Source organism: Macrotis lagotis, chromosome 1 (genome assembly GCF_037893015.1).
Source record: "Macrotis lagotis isolate mMagLag1 chromosome 1, bilby.v1.9.chrom.fasta, whole genome shotgun sequence".
Taxonomy (NCBI): domain Eukaryota; kingdom Metazoa; phylum Chordata; class Mammalia; order Peramelemorphia; family Peramelidae; genus Macrotis; species Macrotis lagotis.
This window is the reverse complement of record NC_133658.1, coordinates 792720455-792739677: the sequence shown is the minus strand read 5'-3', so window position 1 is coordinate 792739677 and position 19223 is coordinate 792720455. Positions and strand designations below refer to the sequence as shown.

Here is a 19223-nt window from a genome sequence, read left to right as displayed (position 1 = left end):
ATAGGTTAGTTTTATTCTACATGAAGTGGAATAGGTGCTTTTGAAATACTCAAGCAGGAGGGACTGCAGGCTTCAGAATTTCAATATATTTTGAAATTTTTACATTCATAGCTGGATTGGATACACTGATGACTTTTTGGAAGGAAGGGTCACTTATTAATGTGAATTTACTAACAAAAGGGAGTAGTAACTTTAGCATACTTTTTAACCAGTATAAACCTATTTCAGATCATCCCTATTTGAATGATTCAATTACATCTTTAGCCAACACCTTGAGTTTTTTTCCCCTTAACATAAACAAGTGATTAATCATTTTTAATCATTTTTTCAGTCATAGATTTAGGGGGGGGGGAACTTCTATTGTTCACTATCCTGTTGTTTCTGATCTATTGATAATATAAGTAATCCTTCCCTGGAGTTGGGAGAACTAACCATCAAATAGAAGGGAATAAGTCCTCACAAAGATGTGGCCTTTTGTGTGTCTATAAGATGGCATTGCAGCATGGCCCAGCTCCTACTAGAAATACAGGAATACAATCGTCTCTTCATGTGCCTCCAAACATATGAGAATTTTGTGATAAAAGATGGAGGTCAAATTTGCCTACTCCCATTCATTTCTGAACACAATCAGGGCTTCGGGCTCCCTGTTGACATTCATGACACTGACAATGTGTGGAATGTACGCCCACTACTCTGGCCCTTCCATTATAGAAACAGAACTGAGCTCATACTGCCAGTACAATCCTTCATAGCTCATAGCAACCATGCCTTTCCATATTTTTACCTAGACCCTCAATCTCAATTCAGGAGACTATTATTTTTCCAAAACAGTTCCAATCTGTTCCATTTGTCCCACAATGTAAGGAGAAATTTTCTTGACAAATTTTGTGTGGATGTACACTGAAGTAGTTTTGGGGACAAAGGAGTATTAGGCAGTAAGAATAACTTATTGTTTCTATTTTCCACATCATTTCCTAGAAGTTTAGAAGTTTCTTCTTTTGAGACAAATTTGCAGATGAATTTATTCCTTAGGGAGAATGCAGATTGTTTGGTAACCTACAAACATAGGCAACAAACCTAGTGGGGCAAGTGCACCTATAACCATATTACCCTTTACATTATCACCCAAATAATTAATAAAGCTTCCCCTTTAACTGTGACAATGGCCGGTAGGATATGTAGGAACAACTGGGGCAAAAGCTTATTCTGTCACCATTTTTTTTGAAAAAAAAAAACACAACCCTTTGATTAATACTTCTTTAGGATGGATTGTCTTGTTTTATTTACTAAAATCATATAGTCCCCCACTGTAGTAATTTTCAAAGTGTTGCCATTCATGATCTAAAGAGTTAACCTGTTTCTGAAATAAAACTAACTCTCAGAGAGTAATATATGTCCTGAGAGAATCTGGCTGAGTGGTTTCCAAGCACCAGCTAGTTTTATGCTGTCAGCCATGGTGTCTCAACCACAGATCATTAGCACCAACTCCATAGTTCCTTAAATTTTGCCTTCTGGTTGCTAGTAATGATCTAAGCTTTTGGGTTGTAGCTGACAGTGGAATTTAATTCATTCAGTTCACTTGGGCCAGATGTGAAGGACAACAGTTACCCCAGTGGTGATAGAAATAATTGGAAATGTGTGCCTTTTGCAACATGAGAAAGGTTAATGACCTCATTTTGAAGTCTGTGCTCCAGTTAGCCTGGCCCACCCCATGGCTCATAACCATATTTGAAACTTCTTTTAGACACACTTTTATTATAACATGATTATAGCCCACTTTGTGTCAACACTTTTTGAACCACATACAAAAATAGCATCACAGCGAAGCAGGGAGGAATCTCTAGAGTATAGATGCTCTTTTCATAAAGTAAATATTGTAATCATTCCATGCCAGAAAATCATATTAACTATCACCAATGTGGGGGAGCAGACTCACTTCTTAGGAAACTAACTGTTTTCCAATGTAATCATTAATTGAGCAATGTTTCTTTAAGACTTATAGCAGGGAGCATTTTATTTTATTAATCTGTATTTGCATCAGGATTTGGAAGTCTATAAACCAGTCTTTTAAATACAAACAATTTACCAGCTTACAAAATGATTTTCCAGCTTACTGTCCACAAAGAGGTAGTTAGGAAATGGCACTAGTTCTTATTCCTGGAATATTATTTCTCATCCCTGTACAAGAGGGCAATTCTGCTTAATTGATAGTTTTTAAAAAATATTAATATAATCCATCCTAATCATTGTGCCACTAGATTTATGGAGTTATTCACTATCTTATTGCCCTTGTCCATGGAGAATAATATCTATCCTGCCTCATAAAATGGGGAACTTTCTTGTGGGAAATTGGATTCTTTTTGTGGGCTGGTGAATTTTTCATGTACATTTGCAAGATTATTTTAATCTAGTTCCTACTTGATGATTCTACATTTTAAAACAAATCACACTTATAAAACAGCTCTCTGTCAATTGTTGGGTAAGTCCTTTCAATACTGCTAATATATTTACATAGGAGAAAAAAGAAATGTAAGTTGTCAGACTACAGTATGAATAATTTGAAACTGGCTTTGCTACCAGGCAAACTCCAAACTAATGTTTTTCATAAACTTTCAGGAAGTTAAACCAAACACAATAAAGGTGCAGTATATAATTAAAGTTTTGATGTATTAATTAGAGAATCTGAGAGCTCACTTGGAGATAAAAGAACACCAGATGTGTCAGGGAGGAAAAGTTGACGTGCTTTAGATAAAATTTAAAATCAAAAGCCCGTGAATCGTTTTATGCTCTATTATGGCAGAATGATTGCTTAGTTCAAAGTCTTGCTGACTACTTAACACATTCAGTTTGATCATTTAGGCATTGATTATTTTTTTCCCTTTCATATTCGCCCCTTCCCTCCCCCCCCTCAATAATGTTTGAGGGTATGGAAGGATATACAGTATATCAAATATCTAACAAAGGGCTCCCTGTTGGGTTATTGGCTTCATGGGTCAACTTTCTTCTATATATATAGTTCAGAGTTATAAAAAGGAAAATATGCTTTCTCTTTTATCAGTTTAGTCCATTTAGGTCATGCTCTTAGCATGAGCAAAGATATCCTATTAATATTTATAAGTTATAAAATTTTATTGACTTAAAAAATAAAATCTCGATAAAATCTGACATGCCTCGAACTTGATATTTAGTGGTGACATTCTCTCTCCTTTGTATTTATTACTAGTTTAGAAATAGTTTTACTTCCTGCTGAGATGTATTGATGGAGGGAGAATAATGAAGTTAATGGCCATTCAGTACAAGTGAGAGGCAAGACATACATAGTCTGGTGTTATTAGTTCTTCAAATGCATCAGGACAATTTCATACCTTCTTCCCCACTTTCACCACTTTGTTAATGCATAGAAATGACTAGATTGCTATTGTGTTCATTTTTCTCTCTATCTCTGTCTCTCTGTCTCTCTCTCTCTCTCTCTCTCTCTCTCTCTCCCCCCCCCTCCCTCCCTCCCTTCCTCCCTCCCCCTGTCCCTCTCTACTCTTTTCTCCATGTCCCTTTGTCTCCACCCCCTTTTTTCTTCCTCTTTCTCTCTCTCTCCATTAAGCTAACTGGGCTCACATAGGAAATATGTTCAATGGGCTGATTGGTAATATGGGGGTGGACAGGGCTGGGTGGTTGGTTGGGTTGTGGGGTCAAATTATATTTTCCTCTTCTCCACTCCATCTCTTCCCTATTTCACTTCATTAACAAAATTTCTTTTTTTCTTCTTTTAGCATTTCCAAATCAGGCCTTGGGATACAATTACAAGGGGGAAAAAATCTTTAAAACAGCTTGAAGTTCACCAGCTTGTTTTTAAAAGGGAAAAAGGCATCAAACAAACATCTCAGTGTCCTTGTACCTCTGTTTTGGCATTATTGATCATTGTTGTGTTCAGCATTGTGGGTTTGATTTTCCTTTTTTTTTTTATCCAGATCCCCCCACAACTATCCCTCCTCCCACAACAACCACCACTACCACCACCATCCTTACCATCATCACAGGTATGGTACCTTCATTACCATTGAAATGTCCTGAATGTTTTTTGTCGTATGTATACAAAGAATTCTGACAACCTCCATTTAGTTCCTTGCTGAAAAGTGTATAGTTTCTTCATTTTCATAGTGTTAAAAAAGCAGAAGTTATGTTCTTAAATTGGAATCTTGAAGACCCCAGTGAGTCCTTAACTTGAGGCATTTGAAAATAACTCAACCTGATCAGATACTTTATACCTCATGCAAAGGATTCATCTTTTTAAGGGCCTCTATCTATGTGAAAGATCAGAGTTAAAGTCTGCCTGGCTACCAGACAAGGTGCTGGTGACTTAATTCGATGCTGTGTCTAATGAGTTGGTTAACATTGTCACTCTGTGTCTTGCCCCAGTGATTAGCTGTATCTGAAAACCTTCAGGAATAAATATATATTCCATAAGGTATGTCCTTTTATTATATCAAATATACACTACCTTTCATTCTCAAAAAATTAACTTTGGAAAAATGTTAATTTTTAACACCAGGAGAGCTAAGAAGACCAAAGTAGAACTAGAGCCTTTTCCTCATAGAGCCAGCGTAGATTCTATCTTAGTCAAAATTGAAAGTCCCCCTATTTGGGATCTCTTCCTGTATATATAGCATGTAGCTTTGTTGCATCACCTCATAACCCATCTTTCCTTGTTTATGGAAATCCTACATCAATAGATACTATTCAAAATTACTTAAGAATCTTTCTAAGTATATTACTTTGCTTATAATCAATTGAAACATCTGCCATGAATTTCTGGGAGGATGACTGGGGAGAGGGTGGAAATACTTCACTTTTAAAATGTAATTTCCCCTTCACCTTGTATTATTAGTGATGAGAATGCCAGAAGCCTAGTTGACTTCTCCTAACATTTGCTATTTTATACATTTTTTGTCCTTGTGCTTCTTTATAGACTAAAAGTCTTGTTAACCTCTCTTCGTATATCACTCTCCTTTTTCACCACCCAGATTACAATTGCAATCATTTTCATTGACTCTTTCAAGACCCTTCATATTTCTGCCCTCTCTCTGCTATGGAAGTGACCAAAATTTAAGTTGTTCAGGGTAAGAGGAAACAGCCATCAATTTTAAATACAACAATATTTTTCTTAATTTCTATTTCTCTTTAGCCATTGCTTCACTTTTCTAATCTTCATAGTCCATCTAAGAGTATAAGCCACCACTGAGTGTTTTCTCCAGATTGTAGGACTGACATTGCTAAGGGCAAGAACATAATTGTAATTCTTCCTAATTGGTTGTTGTGACCTTATCATTAGCTGGTTTGTTTCCTAATTTAAAAAAAAATTCTGATATTTTCTTTGATTTTTTTTTAATTCACTTGTTTGGTAAGTAGAGTCACTTCATTTCCTTTATCATGGTAAAAAACTGCTCCCCACTCTTCTCTAGGTATTAATCTATAACTAGGCTTGTGTTCTCATTACCAGGTTTTCATAAAAATTTTATTTGACTGTCCATATAAATTATATCTCCTAATTCTCTGTCTTGCATATGAGAATTTTTAAGAAAAAAATTCTTGGGGCAGCTAGGTGGCGTAGTGGATAAAGCACCGGCCCTTGGAGTCAGGAGTACCTGGGTTCAAATCCAGTCTCAGACACTTAATAATTACCTAGCTGTGTGGCTTTGGGCAAGCCACTTAACCCCGTTTGCCTTACAAAAAAACCTAAAAGGAAAAAAAAGAAAAAGAAAAAAATTCTTCAGTAGGCTTAATATTTCCCTCTGCAAGTTGTTCAGGATCAATCTAGTCATTTAATTTTACATACATATATATATATATATATATATATATATATATATATATATATACACATATATACATTTATTTTATATATATTTCTATAAAATTTATGATTTTAATATCTGTGAAATATTACCCAAGTCTAGTAGCTTACATTCATCAGCCATGGGAACTTCATCACCTAACCTATAAAACTCTATGGCACCAACTTTCCTTTTAACGTGGGGCAACATTTTCCATTTGTTGTTGTCCTCTGACTAGCTGAGATTTTTTTTTTTAACCTTTCTTAGCACTTACTCAATTCCACCCTCACAGTCAATCTTTAGGCTCAGAATTACCTCAGTGCAAAACTCTTAATTTGTCTTTCCAAACTAAAGGTAATCCTATGTCCTCAGAGAACTATAAGTCATTGTTATAATCATCCCTTTTTCAAAACCTCAATTTAACAGAACTTTTTAAAAATAAACAATACCATATTTCTCCCTTTGTCAAATGACTCTTTAATAGAAACTTTCCTTTGCTTCTGTCTCTTTAAGTTGCTGGCCTCTCTGCTCAGAGTAATATGAGATGATCTCATAGATGCACTTTAGTCTCTTGATGTCAGAGGTTAGATCCTTTCAACACATAGAATGCATTTGTGATAATGAATGCCCTTACTCTCACTGGCACCAAAGAGTAGTTAAACAGAAATTGCTACTAAAACAACTTTGTTGAATCCCCTGTCTTGATAAATGTGATCTTCTAGGGTGACTCTGTCTTAACTAGGAGCCTTATATGTATTTATCTTGCCCTAAAGGCTTGATATGTACACTCATGGAGTTTAACATCTGCTCTTCTCTTCAAACAGATTAAAGGTTATAGAACTGAATGATTCCAGGTTCCATTTCTAAAGGGCCAGGCTCTCTGTTAGATTTAGATTGGTTCCTAAAAAATATTCCAAACCTAGCCTTGACAAATTGATACCTAAATTAATTTCCACTCTTCTTGTCTCTTGTACTGTTTGGAACATTACAGCCACCATTAGCCTTAAAAGCTTCAGCAACCAAATACCAGTGACAGTAGCAGAAAGCCTGAAATAAAATAAAATTTTTAAAAAATCACTCAAAAGGCTACAGTCTTCTGTTTCTTTTCTTTCAGATAAATGTGGTAACCAAATCCATACCCAAGGCCCAAGTTGCATTACCAAAAAAAAAATTGTACAAATGCATTACAGAATAATTCAAGACTCAAAAGATCATAGTCAATTTCTAATTTCTCTGAAAGGAAATATTCCAGTATTATCTTGTCTCTTCCTTAGTTAAGATTATTGAATCCTTTCTTGTTTGGAGAATGTCTTTCTAAATGAATCAACTGGATTTTCATATCATTGTTTACCTTTTACTCAAAACCTATTTGAAGTGGAGCTGTATCAGATTAGAAGCACAGATTCAATAGACCAGGGAGTGATGCCAAGTACTGTAAGGTTAATCATCTGATCTGGGTAAATTCAGTCCAATGACCTTTTCAGATAGGTGTGAACTTTGTGGCAGGCATCCTAGGCTGGAACTCAAAATGGGACTTAAGAGGGTCTAAAGTATGGAAACTGTGAGACCCATCTTGGTGCTTAGAGTTGACTAGTCAAGCTAAATCAAGTCCTTCTTCATTAATAACCAGAAGGTTGGTTAGAATCTTCAATTAGTAGTTTCATTTGTAGCATCATCATGATTTGTCCCATGACTGTGTTCTCTTCAGTTCTCTTCCATGTGCATTGATATTCTGACCATTTCTTTGTGTTGCAGCTGTCATCAGTGGCCACTCCTCCTCTTTTTTTTATCATTTCAAATTGTCCTTGTGGCTTTGTTCATTAAAATGTACGATATGATATTGCAGAGCAAATTGCATAATTTAAATTGCCCCTGGAGTCCTTGTTATAATACAGATTTTGGACAGCTGTTACTTTAGGGGAGGTAAATCTTCCTTGTGCAGACTCATCATCACGTAGAATGTATTTTAAAAATCAGTCCACCACATTGCCATATTTACTTTCTTTAAAGTTTGTTTACTACATGCATTAGGTGTATTCGAAGTCATTTGTCTCTATGTCTGATATCTTTGACCCCATTGCACCATCTGAATCTAACTTGCTCCTGGCTGCCCTGTTGGAGAAATGTCTCTTGGGCCTATTTTCATATGACCCAGGTATTGAATCCTACTTACTTAAGGCAGCATCCTGAATGAATATTTGTTTAAGCATTTTACAGAATGGAATCAATTTTAAACCTCCTCACCTGTTTGAATGGGGACTTCAGGCCAAAGCAAGTGCAACCTTTAGATCTTATCTATAAATGATAGCAATTAATATAGAAATAGAAAATAAAACTATCATGCAATTAGATGGGAATATCTATTAAGGTCAAATCTAAAATATGCCACAGAACAACTAGATCATACAAGCACAAACTATAAACACAAAGATGAACTGGATCATATCCAAGTGAAATCTTCCTTTTAAAGAAATGTATTCCTCATTAAACATATTTTATGTTGTTTCTTTGGAAATAAAGTATCACTTAGTTTTTGTATCTTAGCACACTTAAAGAGGTAATTGTAACTTGAAGGGGAATACCAGTTTCTTCCCAATCCTAATTCCTTCCCAATCCTAGTTTTATGGATTTTGGAGTCATAAGACTTGAACTTTTCTACAATTTGTATGAGACATCTCTGTTGGTATTGTTTTTCAGGGATGTCAGTAATAGGGAAGTTGAAACAAGATGATTTTGGCTTATTTGACAGAGGAAAGAAATTAAATCAGCCAATCAGTAAGAATTTATTAAGTACCTATTATGGGCCAGACATTGTGTGTGTTAAGCTCTAGATCCATCAATAAAATTGATGATGTGAAATGACCACAGCATAATACAGTCTAGATCATTGCATGGTTTTCTCCTTGCAGCTAGGCACGGGATATCTTCATCCTGAGGTTTCACATAGACTAATTCCTGTCAGGATATTGCACTTATTACTAAAAGTTTCAAATTAAATAAATGTTTATTGAATATCCATATGCAAATACATATCACTGTGCAAGATGTTAGAGAAGACAAAAAATGTAAGGCATCAAACATAAATCAATAATAGGGAACTTACCCAATAATTTCAATATTTGATTTAATTGAAGGGACTTGATGGGGGGAGAAAAGTGTATGGGGGGGCAAGGAGCATTGATTCTGACCTCACCACAACTTAGTTTCATACTTGATGTATGAGAAATTATGTGTGAGATTGGAAAAGATTTTTCTTCATGCTTTTTTCCCAATAGATAATTTTTCCCTTCATTTTCATTACTTTATTTTTAATTCCATGAAAATAAAAAGATAGGCAGTGGGGATTTTATACCTATTTTCTTTATAAAGATTTTTTTTGCAACAATGACAGCCCAGGATTAGATAATAATCTTGAGAAATGTCTTCATTCTCATTACATAAAAAGTTAAACCTATTGGTGGAAATGGAAAGCAATATGTGGGTGACATTGTGATTGTTATCTGGTTATACAGTCAAGGAGTAAGGCTTTACCATTTTCATTATTGAATAAATATTAACTGATACCTCAAAATGCTATCAAACACATGTTAAAAGTGCTCCCCTTACTTTACAATCTTTTCCTCCTTTCACTCCCTTCTCTTCTTCCCCAACATGTGTTTGCTTTGATTTAGCCCTTGGTTTTTCTTGTAAAATGAAACCATTATATGGCTTCCTATGATTTTGTGCAACACCTGACTTGCAAATGAAAAGATCTCTGGGGTACAGCAGCAGTACAATTAATTCTAAAGATTTTTTTTTAACAAGATTTAAAATTGCTTGATAGAGAATCAATTCTGAGGGTGGCTAGGTGGCGTAGTGGTTAAAGCACTGGCCCTGGAGTCAGGAGTACCTGGGTTCAAATCCGGTCCCAGACACTTAATAATTACCTAGCAGTGTGGCCTTGGGCAAGCCACCTGACCCCATTTGCCTTGAAAAAAAAAAGAATCAATTCCCATTCCTGCTGTTATTTGGGATACAATTTTTTCCTCCTCTCAAAGAGGGTATGACTTTAAAAACAGGAAGAACTATGTTACTATTCTCCAATTTAGCTACTGTCAAGTGATGTATTCTCCTATCCACTTCTTCATCTCCCCAAAACTTTTAATTTAACTATGATATATACACAAAAGAAAAATTAGTAGCAAACCAATATGAAGTAATTCTCATTTAATCTTTGAGCATTACTTTGGTACTTTCTCTGGTTTTAAGTGAGCCATAGGGGAAAAAAATTGCTTCCTAAATAATGAGCATTCTAAGTAAAGCATCAGTATGAACATAGCATTATTGGAGGAAACCACACCTCCCTGTCCTTAGAGTGTCAGATTTAAGCAACTTGATGATTTTGAAAAGTAAAAGTGAAATCATTTAGTCACTGATCAAAAAACATACTGGTTTCTTATTGACTTCTGTTAAGAAAATCAACTAGAGAACAATTATATTGAGAAAATATCTGAACTACTTAATTTTATTGAATTTTAAGCTTATGAAAGTTCAAATTAATCCTTTCTTCACAATTACAGGCTACTTCAATGCTTTTGGCTCCCATAGCCTTTCCAATGGGGGTTCTCTTTTTCGTTAACCACATCCACATGTGCTTGCACATGCACTCAAAAGCACACATATACCCTAATACTTACAATGAATATGCATATTGTAAACCAGGAGTACTGCAGATCAGCTGGGGAAGAAAAAAACAGTTAAGTTTGTGAATTTAATTTTGTTCTAGGATTTTCATTTTCATTTATGGCACCCGTTGTGTTTGAGACCATGGACTAATTTATGGATTAGTTTTAAACCCCCAGTCTGTCACACTCAATGAACAATTCTAAGTTGGAGAGAATCCATATGAAAGGATTAGAATGTGCCACAGTGGAGCTTACACATGACTGTTTCAACTAAATATTGCCCAGCTGCCTCTGATGCAGGAATTTTTTTTCAATATTTAGTTAAAAGCCTAGTGTCTCTAGGTTCACACATTATCAATGCTTTATCATTTTGCAGATAGCATCTTATATTGCAACATGAGATATGACTTTGATACCCAATTTGTTCAGATCAGTCTTTAAATATAGCCATTACAACTAGTATTCTTCAAAGAGAAATTAACATTAAATGAAATATGCACCTTTCAAATGGCAATGCCCTTCCTTAGATAATTTTTGGGGTTATTATCTTAAAATTGCCAGGGAGTGTCTATTTAGAAATACACACAAGATTTGCAAGATCATGGGATTATTGGATTGGGGGGATGGTTTTGTTTTTATTTCCCATATAAAATAAATATACAATAAATTCAGCTACTCTCTGTAATTGGCCTTTTAAAAATCTAAAATTGTAACTACTCTGTTCAGTTCTCCTTTTTTGTGATCTGTTTCTCCTTTTGAAATAACTCTTTAAAGATTTGGGGTGGAGGGGGTCAGGAATAGCAACAGAGAGAGGTTTGCAAGAGTGTTCTCATTGTGGACATTTCTGTTTTTCAAGTTTATACAGTAATTTGCTTTAGAAGCTGCAAGACTTAAATTTTGCCCATATTTTTAGGATTTGATCAGATGAGGTAGTGAGCCAACAAACTGTGAGCAGGCATTACCAATTATCTCACCAATCAAGTTCTAACTATTGCCATGACTCTTTTCACTGTGAGTGAGTCACCCAAGACCATTTTTAATGCACAAAGTAACACTTACTACTGGGAAACATAGTACCCTTGCATGTGAAGCTATCAGAAACTTTTGAAGCAGATTCAGGTGTGTCATCTGATATTTCCAAAGTACAAAATAGATACTTAGGAAGGTCATTGGTCATCATCTTTTAAATCCCATGTATTTAATTGAAGTGATTCCTGTCCAGAGATGCCCTGCCTGGTAACTTCCCAAATACTTTTGATAAATAGAGGCTAAGAAATAGAAATATCAGAATCCTTTCTCATAACTCCTCCAGTCTTGTTTCAAATTTTTTAGCTAGTCTGTGTTTCCCAATGCAGTCATCCAACCCAATGCAGTCATCCAACTCATTGCTGATCATGGTATTGCCATTCCAGCTGCAGTGACTGTGGTGTGTGACTTTGATATATGTTTGCTTTTTAACTGCTTGAAACATCCCTAGTCCCGCCAGCATTTATTTTCCCTCGCTGTGCTCTCCCCCTTTTGGAAGCAGTTTGATGGGCTTCTGGCCCCAGGATGGGGAAGCGAGCTGCACTGTGAAGTTTCCTTCCTAATTTATTTTCTAGCTCCCACATAGGACCTGGCTTCCAGCTTCATTGGGTTTAATTTCTCCATAAAGCTGACATAATGTGTTGCTGCAAGACAGTAAATTGGGGTCATTGTTTGATTCCAAGTTGTTATTTTTGAGGACTTTAACCCTCATGTACCCCCACATTTCTTTCATTTTATACTTATATGCTTGGTTAGAATGAATATTTCAAAAAACACTGCTACAGTAACAGATAAGCCCAAGTGTCAGCCCCTGTTCAGTTAGGAGAGGTTTCCATATGCCTCCACAGCCAAGCATCTCATGTGAGCATCAGTGCTAGCTGCCTAGTATGTTCATGACCCCCAAAGAAAAAGCAGCAGATACCCACAGTAGATGTGGATGTTGCCACCAAGGTGGGCAATACCCTGTGGAATGGGAATCCAGGTGTGGAATATGTTGAACTACAACTTTTTGTATTGTTTTGACTCTGATATTTTATGCATACAGATTTGAATCTGTAAGTAAGTATAGTGATTTTTCCCCCTGTGGTATATTTTATTTGTTTTTTGTTGGTTTGTTTTAAATCTTTTTGGGTTTTTTTTTTGTTTTTTAAATTTGAATTGATTTGATTTGTTTTTTGTTTTTGATCTTCATCTATTCTCAGAAATTCAGCTCTAGGCCACATCAACCTGGAATGACCTTTTGGGTTAACTCTTGTTTATTCTTACTTCTCAGAAGGGCTCCAGCTTCAAATGTTCTAAGGTGCTGAGGACAGCATGCCAACTGAAGGGAAACACCAACGTGAACTCATGTATTGTAATCTTTAAGCCAAAGCACCAGGCTCTTTTTTTCAGAAATCATATGTTCAATGCTTTGGTGCATTTAAACATTGCCTACATCAAATAAGATAGAGGTCTTTAGCCCCTTGAGAACAGTGCCCATTTAAATCATGCCATCCTAAATGAAGATGGCAAGCTGCTTTACCATACCAACCCCTTGAGAACTATACTGGCAACGTGTGATTACAGGTGACCAACACGTGTCATAATTTTATCTTTCCTTTGCAGCCCAAGGATTTCAGGTGGAAGGAATCTTAATGACAATATGTAGAAATAGATAGATACTATAATGAAGTAGGAAAAGTAAAGTTAAAACATCTTGTTTAATATCAGAAATTTATCTTTCCTCCCCTCTAACCCCCAAAATAAACAAATAAATAAAGTGTACCACACCAAGGAGTTGCCTGTGGAGATGAGCCAGTGCATCAAGTCTGGTCAAGAAGAAACAGACCATGTTTCTTTCTACGGTGTGGGTCTCAAACACTGGGAAAAAAGTCATCTCCTAGCCTAGCTTTAAGGAGTCCTGACTCTTGGCAATCACCGCCAATGAGTGTGGTCTGTGGCTTGCAAGTGTGAACGGATGGCTGAGTGCTTAGACTTTAGGAGTTCAGTGTGAACTGAAGTGGCATACAACAGATTGTGTGGGCTTCTTTGCTTCTGTGATGGGCATCTGCCATTGGACTGTGACGTTTTAAGAGCCACAAAGGGAAGAGTGGCCTAACCACAGTTTCCATGTGTGTCTAAAGAATCCAATCTGTGAAAATCTTTAATCTGTTCCTCCCCACGGCCTCCTAGTTGCTTGAATTCACCTGCTAAACGTTGCTGAAATAATGCACTGGATGGAAAAGTTGAACCATATGTTCACCTGCAGGTATTTGGGCACAAGCAGTTGAAAAATCTTGGGAGAGTGACTGTTTCAGTGACTCCTAATTGGCGATGGAGAAGCTAGGGTGACCAGGGAGGGCTGGGTTTAACACAAAGGCAATGTTTGAATGTATGAATTCATTGTTTAACCAGCCTTCAGATTGAGCTTTTCTGTCATAGTCCTGAGAGCCTTGGTGCATTACGAGCCAACCACCAGTCCCTGAGTTTGCGCTGGTGGTGTTCCTCATCACTTTGCATGTTCCCCTGACTTCTGACCAGCAGGAGATGCCCCAGCAAGATCCCCTAGATTAAGAATTTACTGTTTCCCTCAGTGGCTCGCAGCTTTGAGCCTAAAGCATGTCTTAAAACAGTGCAACTCCCTTCAAATGCTTTTTTGCTTTTCATTTATTATTGCTTGTCACGCGATGTTCTTTGAAAGCTTGCTCATATATTATCTGTTCCATTTTTTCCATTTTCCCTTTTTTTGCATGCCGTTCCTCCTGTTTCTTCCCTTCCTCCAATCCTCTGTTCCCGTGTGTAGACACAACGGCGACGACAGAACCAGCAGTTCACGGTTGGTATCACATTACTGTTTATCTACTTTCTCAGCACTGCTGAGAGGCAAGGCAAGCCTGGGAAAAAGAGAAATGGAGTCTTCAAGGGAAATCGTGTTTCAAGGAGACTGATCTCATAAATAGACCATAATTTTTAAGGCTTGAAAGAATGTCTAGTCTTGTCATTTCTGTTGTGAATTCAGTAGCCAATTGTTGCTCTTTGGGGCTAGCAGCAATTTCTACTTGATAGAAATGCTCCAAGTTTAAGTAGCACCAATTGGCTTTCTATATGATTCTCATTGGCACCATTTTATTGAACATTGAAATACTTGTAGATTTTTAAACATGAAAATTTCCTTGAATTCCTTGCATCTGCATTAAAATTTCAGTGTTTAATTTTGCAGGGATTTTATCCCAAGTATATTTTTGAAGAAAAGTCATTTTGGTCATGTAGTAGCAAAGACATAATGGGTTGATCAGGAGGTTTCTTTTGTTAACATAATAAGTTTAGCCTGAGGAGGGAAATTTTTTAATCATGCTTTAAAACTTTAATCACACTTCAAAACACTAGTATATTATATAGTTACTTGCCTTTTCCCCCTTCTTGAATTTTTAATATACATCTTCCTAGATTTGTTTTGAATTTTAGAGACAGTCAATGCATACAACTCTGAAGACAACAGCAAGATAGCTAAACTTTCCCCCTTTCCATCATTAATTTACTTCTTGACCTAAAACAGTTTCCCCTAAATATTCAGTGTCTTGTTTTTCCATTAGCCAAAGTCATGACCATACTATCTACTATTTGATGTAATAGTCCTGAGTTATTATTATACTTATAAAAAGAATGACTTGAAAATAAGCCCAATTTTCTCACTGGATTCCAAGGGAACCCTTTATACCATAGGGCCCATTCTGTTAACAAAGCCTTAAAAATTTTCTGTCATTCACATGGGCAGGAAATCTCATCCCATATCCCTGTGCTCTTCCATGGATAGCAAGTACAGTTGATTGTTCTACTGTTCTAGAAAACAGGCCAGTAGTTTTAGGTATCATCAATGGAAAGCCCTCAGCCACAAAGCCATCATGGATTGCTCCTCAGAATCCTACTGAGCCCTGTGTCTTTGACAGACTATCCATATGTTGGTGACTTGTGTTATGGCACGCTGAGGGACAGAAACAGTCTTTGAGACCTATTTCTCCCTTTTCTCTTATCATAAATACAAAAGAGAAAGAACATTAATTTATATTAAAGGGTCAAGTAAATTCGAATCATGCTAAATCAATTAGGTGTTAAACATCAGGTTTCTGAGGTAATGCCCCATTGTGCTTACTGCTACTCTGGCAATGCACTCCATTAAGCTTAGTTATTTGTAGGTTTAATCATTAATTGAGCACTTCCTGGCTTTTATCGATTAAACTTGAGGCCTTAAGGTTATTTTAATGTAGTGCAGAAGATTTGTTCTCTAGTTTTTAAGAATACTTTAAGTTCTGTATAGCTTGCCATTGAATTGCAGAGTCAAAATTTAATCATAAGATCCCTGAATTCCTTGAGCAACCACACAAAGAGATTATTTGTTAATTGACCCTCAGTGACTTTTCTTATATGCCCCACTTTCTAGTCTGAAAGGACCTTTGCCACAGATACCCCCCAGATCTGTTACAAGGAAAGAATGATCCTTACAAGCTCTGGCAAAAATGAACCCTCAGAGTTAAATCTGCATTGTTCAAGGCAGGAAACTTGTTTCCATGGAGTCTTTGCCCATTCTGGGAAAATTAGAGCAGCTATGTAGCATGTAGTTTAGGGAAACCCATAATAGGAAAATGTGGGTGGGTCCATGTGATTCTACCACCCCTGAGGGGAGAGAGGGTGAAATCAAATTTCAAATTTAGCAAGGATGCCAAGAAAAAGAATGATAAGTTTGGAATTTGAGACTCTAAATTTGACTGATAATATTCCCCTTCTTTAGACAAATTACTTGAACTCTTTGACCCTCTTTTTCTTCATTTTTTAAGAGTTATAAAGTCCTCTCCAGAAATCTAAATCCTATGTTCTGATCCTGTCAACTTTTGAGTTCTAAATCCAAAAGCGTAGGCTCTTCTGCTGAATGGGTCAATTCATTCAACAATTACTCATTGAGACTTAGTTTTCCTATCTATGAAATGAGAAAACTGGATTATGAAATCTCTAGGATCCCTCTCAGCTCTTCAATTTTGATTCTCTAAAATTCTCACATCAGCTAGATCCAAAGTCCTTCAAGACACCATTGATTAAAAAAAAAAAACTTTTTGACAGCACAAGTAGCCAAGGAAATTACTTCTTTTTTGTGATTCTATTAAAACAGTTTTGAGAATATAAATTAAGATCTTATTATATACTTGTGGTAGGAAACCAATTTTCAATGAATTTTGGGGTCCACATTCATTTCAAAAAGAGTAGCCCATTCAAATTTCATAGTCTAGCTTGCAATGCAAGAAAAGTAATTCATTAGTAAAACTTAAACTACCGGCATTTGAAAAGAACAGAACTTGACTCAAAGATCATCCCAACAGCCCTTAACCTGAAAAGAAATCACCTCTATAGCATTTGACAATCGATTCTCCAAACACAATGGAAAATAAAAATTTACCTGAATAATAAATTATGATTTTAATTAAATTATTCATCCAGGATAGAGGGAATACCAAATGACTCCTGCGGTAACCTATTTTTACTGTCAAAAACCTTTCTGGTGTCTCAAGTACATTGTATTAACTCAGATTTGAACAATAAGTCCTTCTGATCCAGAGAAAAGGGATGTTTTTCAGGTGCATCCAATTCATCATCATCCCCTTTGGGGTTAGATACTGAAATGATTTACCATTTCCTTTTCCAGTTCATTTTATAGGTGAAGAAACTGAGGCAGACAGGGTCAAGGGACTTGCCCAGGGTCACACAGCTAGTGTCTGAGGCCAAATTTGAACTCACAAAGATGACTCTCCCACATATAGCTTCCCTGAAAGTGCCTTTCATAAACAATAAATAATATCCCAAAATAATGGTTTCACTTTATGAACCTTTTGGAATTTGGTCTATCTAGTTGTCAGGATACTGCTTTGAGTGAGGGTTAGTGAGGAGGCAGTTAAAATGAGATATGACCTTAAACAGAAGGGGAGTTAGAAAGTTCTAAGGTTTTTGAATTTGAATTACACAGAGCCAAATTTCCTTAAGTGAACTGTGTTTGAATTCATCTCACTTCTTGAATATCATAGCCCCTCCCTTTAGATTACTCTGAAGGAAGCCTAACTGGGGAACTCTTTAACCAGATGGGTAGGAAAACCACTAACCAATTAGATTTTATAGCAACTTAAATGACAAGACACATTAGGTGAGTCTGTTGTGACCATCTTACTGGTCTTAAAAATTAACCCCATTTTTCGATTTATCTTTGTGTTTCTATTTTCCTTTATCAAAAGGAAGAACAATTCCCTCTGAAGACTCATTAAAATGTTTTGTTCAAGCTTGTGTTGCTAGAGTGTGTATGAAGTATACCAGATGTTTATGTATGTTAGCCATTTGTTCTTATTGGTATCTGATTGGAGTAAGCATGTATATGGAAGGTTAGAAATGCATGGGCATGATTAAAAGCCAAATGGATCTTCTCCAAATTTAATAAATTAATGTAGAGTCAAGAAAACTATGTGTGTAAGAATGGGAATGTAAGGCCAGTATGACCTTGTGCCATTACTCTATGAAGAAGGTACTTGAACAGTTCTGATTTTGGAGCTCACCTTTAAGGCCTGGATGGGAAGAGTCCCTCCTGTGTGCATGTCACAGCAGTCCCAGAGACCCTCCTTGCCAGTCCCTTTATCTCATTGGTATGAACTTGATGGCAGGAATGCATGAGTGAGTTCCACAGCATGACTGTTGTCGTTTTTTCTTTTTGGTGTGTGGGTATGTATGGTGGGTTCTTTTGTTTGTTTGTTTGTTTCTATTTGGGAATTTTCCTGTAAGGGTTTTGTCTGTTGGTTTTCCTCTGTTCTTTTTCTGCACTGTGTTCCTGTTCCTTTCCCTTGTCCCCCATCCTCATTCCTCAGGCCCTGCCACCACTCTGCTGAGAGCTCTGATGACAGCATGCCTTCCCCATGACCAGGAATAGTGCTTGTGTTTCTGCTGCACTGCGGTCAGTCCAGCTGGTTTCCTCACAATCTGGAGTTGTCCATTATTTAGTTTTTATTCCTTTCCCCCCTTTTAAGTCCACCTGCCCTTTTGCTGCTTTCCACCTCTTGGTGTGTTTAGGGGCCGATTTTCTTGTGAATTTTGATATCCCAAATCACAATTTTCTTCTTTTCTTTTTGCCAAGCAATAATGGGATTAAGTGACTTGCCCAAGGTCACACAGCTAGATGATTATTAAGTGTCTTATGTTTGGATTTTAACTCAGGTCCTCCTGATTCCAGGGCCAGTGCTACATCCACTTCGCCACCTAGCTGCCCCAAGAACCACAATTTTCATTGGATAAGTGTTAGGGCCTCAAATGGAATCACAGTAGTACTCAGTTCAAACTCAGAAGTCTAACTAAATTTGGAGAATCATTTTTCATTTTTTTTTGCCTTTTCAGACCAGCTCATATACCTAGCCTAGACAACTTCCCATTAAAAATCAGACTTTCTTTTTTCTGATTTATTTTATAAATAGTGCAGGCAATAAAAGCTGTGATGGGATACACAAAGCACTTGGCAATTTTCTTATCTGCTTCCATTCATTCATGGGCCAACTCTTAAATCAGTTTAAAGGAAAATAACCAGCAGTGCGCATTATTACAAACGCTATATCCACCCTCTGTGTGTATGTGTGTGTGTGTGTGTGTGTGTGTGTGTGTACCTTTCTGCACATCCCCGTATGAGTACCGAACAATGGCATTCAAAGGC

The 19223-nt window shown here is 36.6% G+C and overlaps 1 protein-coding gene across 4 annotated transcripts in view; it reads left to right on the top strand.

Moving 5' to 3' along the window:
• CADM1 (cell adhesion molecule 1) overlaps positions 1-19223 on the top strand; it is a 340937-nt gene that overhangs the window by 306594 nt on the left and 15120 nt on the right. For 3 of the 4 annotated variants that reach the window (XM_074216729.1, XM_074216730.1, XM_074216732.1), the window contains 2 exons: positions 3966-4034; positions 14301-14333. In XM_074216729.1, coding sequence (XP_074072830.1) covers positions 3966-4034; positions 14301-14333 — 102 coding nt within the window. The remainder of the gene's footprint in view (positions 1-3965; positions 4035-14300; positions 14334-19223) is intronic. The other variant, XM_074216731.1, reaches the window with a different exon arrangement.